Source organism: Hemiscyllium ocellatum, unplaced genomic scaffold (genome assembly GCF_020745735.1).
Source record: "Hemiscyllium ocellatum isolate sHemOce1 unplaced genomic scaffold, sHemOce1.pat.X.cur. scaffold_3899_pat_ctg1, whole genome shotgun sequence".
In the NCBI taxonomy this organism is placed as follows: Eukaryota; Metazoa; Chordata; class Chondrichthyes; order Orectolobiformes; family Hemiscylliidae; genus Hemiscyllium; species Hemiscyllium ocellatum.
This window is the reverse complement of record NW_026868723.1, coordinates 1-10,295: the sequence shown is the minus strand read 5'-3', so window position 1 is coordinate 10,295 and position 10,295 is coordinate 1. Positions and strand designations below refer to the sequence as shown.

Below are 10,295 nucleotides of genomic sequence, written 5' to 3'. Positions count from 1 at the left end.
ACCTTGGCAGCTAACGGGGGGGGGGGGGGCAAAAAAAAACATTCCCATTGCTCTGTACCGCAACTCATTTCTAGGGAGGGCGGAGAGGGGGTGGTGGGTTTTTTTTTGCTTAAAAAGTCAGTCATGGGGGAGGGGTTGGATTTTAAAGGTTAGCTCCCCTCCTTCAGATGTTAGAAAAAGAGGGGGAACCAAGACTCCTTGGAGCACATTTTAAGCAGTCCTGCTCCACACACCCACCACCCCTGGCCAACCCCCCCAAACCCCTGAACATTTCTAAGACAGGTTGCTATATAAATAGTTATTTTTAAAAATTGTAATATGTATGCATGGGCACGCAGGGTGTTAAGTTTGTATTTGCTAAGGTAATAAAATGCTCAGAACACACACACACACGATTCCTTCTCCCGAGTGTGTTTCGGGATGGCGGGGGGTCGTTTATGATGGGAGAGGCTATTTGGCCACACGAGGCCTCACCAGGAAGGGGACCTAACACCCACTCTGGGCTCAGACTCGAGCCAAGGGGACCAGCCTTACCTTCCCTGAATTAGAACCCAATTTGGAAGCAAAATTTACTCCCCCCCCCCCCCCCCCCCCAGGCCAATAAAGACCCCTCAATCAACACCACAATTTTTAATTTTTAAATAAAAAGTGATCTTGCTAGCTGGTTTCCCCTCTAAGACCTTGCTTGCTGTTCTCGTCTTGTTTTGGGATCTTGCTGTGCCCCACCGCGGAGAGATTCCCGACCGCGCCTTCCGTGCGCTGGAGATGGGAACAAAAAAAAAAACGAGGAAACGTGGAATACACGAGTGACAGAGGACTCCAAAATCTTTTAATTGTTTAAAAAAAAAATCCTCAAATCCCATCACTGAGATGTCCTTCAGAAATTAAACCTCAGGAAACACCACTGTTCTCCAGCCCGACTCCCTGGGCAGGGACAGCACAGAGTAAAGCTTCCTCTACACTCTTCTCTCTCTCCCCCCCCCCCCCCCCCACCACCTTCCCCAAACATTCCCAGGACAGGGACAGCATGGAGGTTACAGACAGACTAAAGCTCCCTCTACACTGCCCCCATCAAACACTCCCAGGACAGGGACTGTACAGGGTTAGATACAAAGTAAAGCTCCCTCTACACTGCCCCCCCCCCCCCCCCCCATCAAACACTCCCAGGTACAGGGACAGCACAGGGTTAGAAGAGTAAAGCTCCCTCTACACTGCCCCCCCAAACACACACGGACAGGGACTGTATGGGGTTAGATACAAAGTAAAGCTTCCTCTACACTGTCTCCCCAACCACTCCCAGGACAGGGACTGCACAGGGGTTAGAGACAGAGTAAAGCTTCCTCTGCACTGTCCCCCATCAAACACTCCCAGGGACAGGGACAGACAGCATAGGGTTAGGTACAGAGTAAAGCTCCCCCTACACTGTACCCACTCCCCCCCACCCCCCCCCCAAACTCCCAGGACAGGGACTGCACAGGGGTTAGAGACAGTAAAGCTCCTTCTACACTGTCCTCCCATCAAACACTCCCAGGGACAGGGACAACGTGGGGTTAGATACAGAGTAAAGCTCCCTCTACACTCGCGCTCACAATGGAGCAGCCACAGTAAAGCAGTAACAGTTTAAACATTGTAAAAATGAGGTAAAAATGTCTGCAGGGTTCATCCTGCAGTTGCAATGCGCCTCCTGGACCACAGAGGAGGTAGGAGACTGGTCAATGCAGAAGGTGGTGCAGTCTGTCAGGTTCCAGGGAGCCTAGTTGACGGGCTGGTAGAGAGTGGCGGTTCGTCTCCGGTGTACAATACAGACCGTCACTCCACCCAGCAACAGCAGCAAGATAGGCAACCCCAAGGCCACAGTCATGATCACTACCACCAGGATAGAGAACCGCTCCTGTGGAGGCTCCCCGTGTCCAATCAGAGCCGACCTGGGGATGGACACAGAGGGTCAGAGGTTAAACACAGAAGGGGCCATGAGACCCTGCCCACAGACACGGCGCGCGGGTCAGAGGTACACGGCGCCCGACCCCGAGGGACACGGTGCGTGGGTCAGAGATACACATCACCCAGCCCAGAGGCAGCCCCCCACGACTCCCTCCTGACGGCGTCAGAACGTGGCCCAGATATCGAGCCCTCCGTTTGAGCGGGTCCCCCTCAGGCCCCTTCCCTCCATCGCTTCCTCCGCCCTCGGGGCAGCTCACCAGCTGATGTGCCTCCCAGGTTCGTAGAGCCCCCTGCCCGGCCCACCGAAGGAGATGTTCATGGCTGCCAGGCGGGGTCCCCCGGGCAGCGGGGCACCGTAGAAGGCGTAGGCAATGCTGAAGGCCGGCAGGCTGTGGTTGCGGCCCGGTTGCAGGCCGTACTGGCGGGTGGGCACGGAGTTGGCCAGTGAGGGATGCTGGGAAGTGTAGGCCACTGGCTTCCATTGGAGGAAGCTGGCAATTGTACTCCCGTTCTCGCCCAGCGCTACCAGCTGATCCATCTGGGCAGGGGTAGGAGGAAAAAAAACAACAAGAGGTTAGAGTTTGCCAACCATGGTACCACAATACCCTCCTGGGGCACCATACTGGCTAGAGGACTAATGCCATGCTAACACCAAGGGTGCACCATGCCAGCTGATGGTCAACTAAGGAGCTGGGGGCCATGTCCAGGGGCAATTACCCCCTCAACCCCAAACGATGCCCAGGGATGGTCAAATCAGAACCCTCACCAAAACTCCCTACACTGGGCAAGAGGCTTTCCAACAATGGGAGAGAGAGACAGACCAAAGAAAATTTACAGCCCACAAACAGGCCCTTCGGCCCTCCAAGCCTGAGCCTATCCAAATGTACTGTCTAAACCGGTCAGTCAATTCCTAAGCATCTGTATCCCTCTGCTCCCCACCTACTCATACATCTGTCCGGACACATCTTAAATGGATCTACCATGCCTGTCTCTACCACCTCTGCTGGCAACACGTTCCAAACACCCACCACCCTCTGTGTGAAGTACTTACCACATGTATCCCCCTTAAAGTTTCCACCTCTCACCTTGAAAGCGTGACCTCTCGTTACTGAATCCTTCACCCTGGGGAAAAAGCTTATCTCCATCCACCCTGTCTGTCCCCTTCATGATTTTCTAAACCTCAAATCAGGTCCCCCCCCCCCCTCAACCTCCTTTTCTCTAATGAAAACAAACCTAACCTACTCAACCTCTCTTCACAGCGAGCACCTTCCATACCAGGCAACATCCTCTTAAACCTTCTCTGCACCCTCTCCAAAGCGTCCACATCCTTTTGGTAATGTGGCGACCAGAACTATACACACAGTATTTCGAGGAGAAAGTGAGGTCTGCAGATGCTGGAGATCAGAGCTGAAAAAGCGCAGCAGGTCAGGCAGCATCCAAGGAGCGGGAGATTCGACGTTTCGGGCATTCCTGAAGAGCTTATGCCCGAAACGTCGAATCTCCCGCTCCTTGGATGCTGCCTGACCTGCTGCGCTTTTCCAGCAACACATTTTCAGCTATACACAGTATTCTAAATGTAGCCGAACCAATGTCTTGTACAATGTTAAGATGACCTGCTAGCTATTATACTCAACACCCTGACAGACACACAGACACACAGACACACAGACACACAGACACACAGACACACAGACACACAGACACACAGACACACAGACACACAGACACACAGACACACAGACACACAGACACACAGACACACAGACACACAGACACACAGACACACAGACACACAGACACACAGACCAATGATCTCATTCTGAGGGGGTTGGAGGGCTGTTCTGCTACAGGGGGCATTACGGTTTGGCTGCGGAGGCTGAGGGAGGGGAAGTGGAAGGGGGAGGGGGAGGATCACCTGGAAGATGCTGGGGGTGTACTCATCGTCAATGCTGTGGTGCAGTCGGAGTTCAGGCCTTGCCCCCAGGCCCTCCAGGATGAACAGCTCCAGGGCGAAGCGAGAGCGGTTCCCCCGGGGCACCACCCCATCGATGAGGAACTCCAGCCGCGAGCTGTTGGCCGTGTGCAGGAGGCGCGGTAACTCCACGTCCCGGCTCGTGCCCTCAAAGGCCGCTATCTGGGAACAAACAAACAAACAGCCAATCAACACGGAGCCCAGTCTCTGCTCGACACACTCCCAGGATGGCGTTAGATACAGAGTAAAGCTCCCTCTACACTGTCCCCCCCATCAAACACTCCCAGAGACAGCACGGGGTTAGATACAGAGTCAAGCTCCCTCTACACTGCTCCCACCATCAAACACTCCCAGGACAGCGTGGGGTTAGAGTCAAGAAAGGCAGTGACCCCCCCCGCCCCAGGAAACATGCTGGACAGAGCAAGTGGGGGTGGGGGGTGGGGGAACATGCTGGACAGAGCGAGTGGGGGGGAACACGCTGGACACAGAGCGAGTTGTGGCGGGGGGGGGTGGGGAGAACATGCTGGACAGAGCGAGTGGGGGTTGGGGGGGGGGGGGGGGGGGGGGAAAAGAGAGAACATGCTGGGCAGACCGAGTGGGTGGGTGGGTTGCAAGTCAGAAGAGAAGCAGCCGGCCCCCGCACGTACCCGGAAGGTGAAGCTCCCGTTGCCGAAGAGCTGGTCGCTGGCGTTGCAGCCGCGGAGCTGGGCGGTCAGGCGGCGGGGGTCCAGGGTGGCGTTGACATTGTCCCAGGAAAGCTCCTCCAGCCGGTACGCTGGGTAGAAGCTGCTTACCGGCACCCGAGAGATGTCGGCCACGTCACCCACGTCATCGTACTCTAACACCTGCGGAGGCAAGCAGCCGGCAGTCAAACTGGGGCCCAACGGTGGGGCTCTCGGATCGCTGATGGGGCCCCTGCTCAGCCAACCATCCCCAAGTATCCGACACCCGTTCCCCCTGTGCAAAGACCTGGTGATACGGACCAGGCCCGACCCCCTCAAAACCCTTTTAAGCAGGAAACCCAGACCGTAACTTTGCCAACTGTACAACAGATATTCCCGGAGGGAATCAGCTGGCCCGAATACCAAGTATTAAACAAACAGAATTCCTTCACAAAACCTACGGAATGAAACTTATCCTTATCCAAAGCCGACAGGGCTATCCCTGACCCTAATGATGCTGTTATAAAGATACTTGCAACAATCCTCAAACAGACCCACAGAGTCCCTCCAGTAACAGGAGGGGAACAGGCCCTCCTGCCAAGCAAGTCCACACTGACCCTCCAGGTACACACGCGGGCTGGCTGCTCCTCATCCAACTTGTCCCCTGCACCCTCCCCCTGCCACTCGCTCTGCCCAGCATGTTCCCGGGGGTGGGGAGGGGCACTGCCTTTCTTTACTGTCTCTAACCCCGTGCTGTCCCTGTCCCTGGGAGTGTTTGATGGGGGGAGCAGTGTAGAGGGAGCTTTACTCTGTATCTAACCCCGTGCTGTCCCTGTCCTGGGAGAGTTTGGGGTGAGCAGTGTAGAGGGAGCTTGACTGTGTATTTCACACTGTCCTGGGAGTATTTGACGGGGGCGGGGGGGAGCAGTGTAGAGGGAGCTTGACTCCATATCTAACCCCATGCTGTCCCTGTCCTGGGAGTGTTTGATGGGGTGGGGGGGGGGCACAATGTAGAGGAAGCCTTACTCTATATCTAATCCCCTGTTCTGGGAGTGTTTGGGGGTGGACAGTGTAGATGGAGCTTGACTCTATATCCAGCCCTGACTAATGCACCTAACCTACACATCCCTGAACGCCATGGGGCAACATCCCATGGCCAATCCACCCTAACCTGCACATCCGTGGGCACAATGGGATAATTCCCTGTCGCCAATCCCCCTAACCTGTACATCCGTGGGCACGATGGGATAATTCCCTATGGCCTCTCCACCCTAACCTGTTCATGGTTCACCGTGGGATGAAACCGGAGCACCCGGAGGAAACCCACGCAGACATGGGGAGAATGTGCAAACTCCACACGGTCAGTCACCCCAGGGTGGATTTGAACCCATGTCCCTAGCGCTGAGGGGGCAGCGGAGCTAACCACTGAGCCGCCCCTGAGTGCAAAGATTAAAAGTGACAAAGAGTTGGCAGGTTTTGAGTCAGAGGAGAGAGTGTTCAGCCACCGTTTTCACACAGCCCCCTGCGGCAACTGACTCTAATCTAAACCAAGGCTAGCAGACCCCTCCCTTTTTGATTAGGCCACGTTTTTGTTCGAAGACATGGAAGGTTTAGACCGGAGGCCTCATCTGTCAAGGATCAGGCAGTAATGAACCGTTCAAACTTCAGACACGATGGAACCTTGGGTCGTGTCGAACCTGAGAAAAACCAAGGACAACATCACCACGTCAAAGTGACAGCCCCAGGGAATCATGGGATTGGAAGTCACCCCCCCACCCAAGTGCTTGGGGCCAGTGCACTTCGTGAAGGAACGGAGAATGTGGCGTCCGTTTCACGGGCGTAGGGTTGGCAGGAAGGTGGGGGCTGGGGTGCCCAATGAGGGCAGGGGGACAGCTTAAAATGGAACACGAGGGATGTCACCCAGACTCGGGGTTGGGAATGGAACCAGAGGGGGTGACAGAGATAGGGAGGGGGGTGTAGGGGGCCGGAGGGGGTGACAGAGATAGGAGGGGGGTGTAGGGGGCCGGAGGGGGTGACAGAGATAGGGAGGGGGTGTGGGGGCTGAGATAGGGGGGGGGTGTAGGGGGCTGGAGGGGGTGACAGATAGGGAGGGGGTGTAGGGGGCTGGAGGGGTGACAGATAGGGAGAGGGTGTGGGGGCTGAGAGATAGGGAAGAGGTGTAGGGGGCTGGAGGGGGTGGCAGAGATAGGGAGGGGGGTGGGGCTGGAGGGGGTGGCAGAGATAGGGAGAGGTGTGGGGGCTGAGAGATAGGGAAGAGGTGTAGGGGGCTGGAGGGGGTGGCAGAGATAGGGAGGGGGTGTAGGGGGCCGGAGGGGTGACAGAGATAGGAGGGGGGTGTAGGGGCCGGAGGGGGTGGCAGAGATAGGGAGAGGGTGGGGGCTGAGAGATAGGGAGGGGGTGTAGGGGGCTGGAGGGAGTGACAGAGGTAGGGAGGGGGTGTAGGGGGCTGGAGGGAGTGACAGAGGTAGGGAGGGGGTGTAGGGGCCGCAGGGGGTGACGGAGAACAGTACGCGTCTGCGTTGGAACTGGTTTGGAAAGCAGGGCACTAAAAGAGTGTGTCAATAATTCCCTTGAACTGTTTGTTCAGCAGCGTCACCAGTAGCAACTGGCTCCCCCCACCCCACCCCGCCCTCCAGTCTGAGGCCCTGAGGTCAGGCGCAGCCCAGTCTGCCAACACAGCCCCTGATAACTGAGCAAACACTCACCAGGGCTCCTACCTTATCGATTTGACCAAACAAGGCCATTCAAAGCCACCTTCTCTGACCACTGGACCCAGCTCCCTCCACATTACACTGGGGCGCTGTTCTGGGATCCCTCTCCCAGGGTACAAGGGGAGGGGTTGGATTGGCACAGCCTGCCCTGGGTGATGCTAAGCTGCAGTGACTATACAAATGCAGCACTCCCCATTGGCCTAGGGGCCCTACATCCCCTGCACGGGCATCGCTGGCTGGACCCAGTATTGTAATGCCCACCTTGAGAACGCGAGGGGGTGAGCTGTCTCCTTGCACCGCTGCAGCTTACCCGCTGTGGGGTGACCCACAATGCCCCTCAGGGAGGGAGTGCCACGAACCCAGAAGGAACGGCTGACATATTTCCGTGCCGGGACGGTGGGTGTTTCAGGCTCCGAGGGGGAGCTTGAAGGGGCTTCACCCCCCCCCCCCCCCCATGCCTTTGCCCTCTCAGGAGGTAGAGGTCACAGAGTTGGAAGGTGCTGTCTCAGGAGCCTGGCTGCAGTGGGTCTTGCAGATGGTACACCCTGCTGCGACTGAGCATTGGTGGAGGTGGGGGGGGGGGGGGGGGGGGGGGGGGGGGGGAAGAGAAGAGAGAGCGGGGATGTCTGCAGATGTGGTGCCAATCGAGTGGGGGGGCTGCTTTGTTTTGGATGGCGTTGAGCTCCTAGACTGTTATTGGAGCTGCCCCCCCACCACCCAGGGGCAAGTGGGCAACTCCCTTACACCCCTGACATGTGCCTCAATACTGGGACAGACGGTGAGGTGGGGGGTGGGGAACTTGCTCACTGCAGGATTCCCAGTCTCTGAACTGCTCTGGTGCCAGTGTTGGACTGGGTCCAGTTCAGTTTCTGATCAACAATAATTCCCCTGGATGTTGATAGTGGGAGAGGGGGAAATCAGTGATGGGAACTCCATTGAACATCAAGGGGACGATGGTTAGATTCTCTCTCAATGGGAACCCCCAGGATGTTGATAGTGGGGGGGGGGGATTCAGTGATGGTAACACCACTGAACGTCAAGGGGGCGATGGTTGGACTCTCTAATCAACATGGCTGCAAATTTGCAGCTAAGAAAACATTGTGCCCAATAGGTACCTCATTCTATCCAAGAGACAGAACTGGATATTGTGGTACTGAAGAATCTGACAGGCATCCGAGTGTAAGCTTTTACCTCAGAGTCCTCACACAGTGCCATGCCTCGAGTGATCAGAGGTGAGGCTGAGCACGAGATCTTTGACATAGAAGTGCTATTGAGGCTCAGTTGGGAAGGTAATGACCCTGGTGGTATTATCGTGGACTGTGTTAACCCAGCTCACCATCTGGGGTTCAATTCCCGCTTCAGGCAATGTTGGAATTTGAATTTAACAGAAAATATGGAATTAAGAGTCTAAGGATAACCATTGATGGGGGGAAACCCATCTGGTTCATTAATGTACTTTAGGGGAAGGAAACTGCCATCCTTACCCGGTCAAGCGTCTAGATAACTCCAGACCCAAAGCAATATGGTTGACTACAGGGAGAACCCGCCATTTGGAGACAGAACTGGCTCAAAGGTAAAAGACAGAGGGCAGTGGTGGAGGGTTGTTTTTCAGACTGGAGGCCTGTGACCAGTGGAGTGCCACAAGGATCGGTGCTGGGACATCTACTTTTCATCATTTGTATAAATGATTTGATGCGAGCATAAGAGGTACAGTTAGTAAGTTGGCAGATGACACCAAAATTGGAGGTGGAGTGGACAGTGAAGAGGGTTACCTCAGATTACAACAGGATCTGGACCAGATGGGCCAATGGGCTGAGAAGTGGCAGATGGAGTTTATTTCAGATAAATGCGAGGTGCTCCATTTCGGGAAAGCAAATCTTAGCAGGACTTACACACTTAATGGTAAGGTCCTAGGGATGTTGCTGAACAAAGAGACCTTGGAGTACAGGTTCATAGCTCCTTGAAAGTGGAGTCGCAGGTAAGATAGGATAGTGAAGGAGGCATTTGTATGCTTTCCTTTATTGGTCAGAGTATGAGTACAGAGTTGGGAGGTCATGTTGCAGCTGTACAGGACATGGTTAGGCACTGTTGGAATATTGCGTGCAATTCTGGTCTCCTTCCTATCGGAAAGATGTTGTGAAACTTGAAAGGGTTCAGAGAAGATTTACATGGATGTTTACAGGGTTTTGGGGGATTTGAGCTACAGGGAGAGGCTGAACAGGCTGGGGCTGTTTTCCCTGGAGCGTCGGAGGCTGAGGGGTGACCTTATAGAGGGTTATAAGATTATGAGGGGCATGTATAAGATAAATAGACAAAGTCTTTTCCCTGGGATGGGGGGAGTCCAGAACTAGAGGGGTATAGGTTTAGGGAGAGAGGGGAAAGATATAAAAGAGACCAAAGGGCAACTTTTTCACTCAGAGGGTGGTACGTGTATGGAATGAGCTGCCAGAGGAAGTGGTGGAGGCTGGTACAATTGCAACATTTAAGAGGCATTTGGATGGGTATATGAATAGGAAGGGTTTGGAGGGATATGGGCCGGTGCTGGCAGGTGGGACTAGATTGGTTGGATATCTGGTCGGCATGGACGGGTTGGACCGAAGGGTCTGTTTCTGTGCTGTACATCTCTACGATTCATAACTGCCCTGTGGGGTAATTAGGGTTTGGACAATAAATGATGGGTCCAGGCATACGGAGGCGAGGGGAGGGAGACAACGCTGCGGTTTCACGCACAACAGGGCTGCATTTGCATGGCGCCCCAGTAACCCACCCGGGAGAAAACGACAGCGGCGGAGTGGACGACAGCGTCGGCTGGCTCGACATGCACAGCGTTGGAGGGGTCCCGCTGCTCCAGCCGGGTCCAGTCGATGTGCAGGGAGCTGTTGGGGCTGCTGGTGTAGACCAGCAGGACGGTGGGCGCCCCCAGGGTGCTCCACAGGTAGTGGATGGTGTCGGTGGATCCCACCGCCCGCACATGCAGGACGTTGGGAG

The 10,295-nt window shown here is 55.4% G+C and overlaps 1 protein-coding gene across 1 annotated transcript; it reads right to left on the bottom strand.

Moving 5' to 3' along the window:
* Positions 1–1,605: 1,605 nt before the first annotated feature.
* Positions 1,606–10,290, bottom strand: glmp (glycosylated lysosomal membrane protein; the record flags this gene model as incomplete). The annotated part of the gene is made up of 5 exons (XM_060823209.1): positions 1,606–1,925; positions 2,199–2,479; positions 3,857–4,075; positions 4,561–4,758; positions 10,075–10,290. Coding segments are annotated over 5 exons (1,086 nt in total), but the record flags the coding sequence as incomplete, so codon positions are not given.
* Between the last annotated feature and the right edge of the window lie 5 nt (positions 10,291–10,295).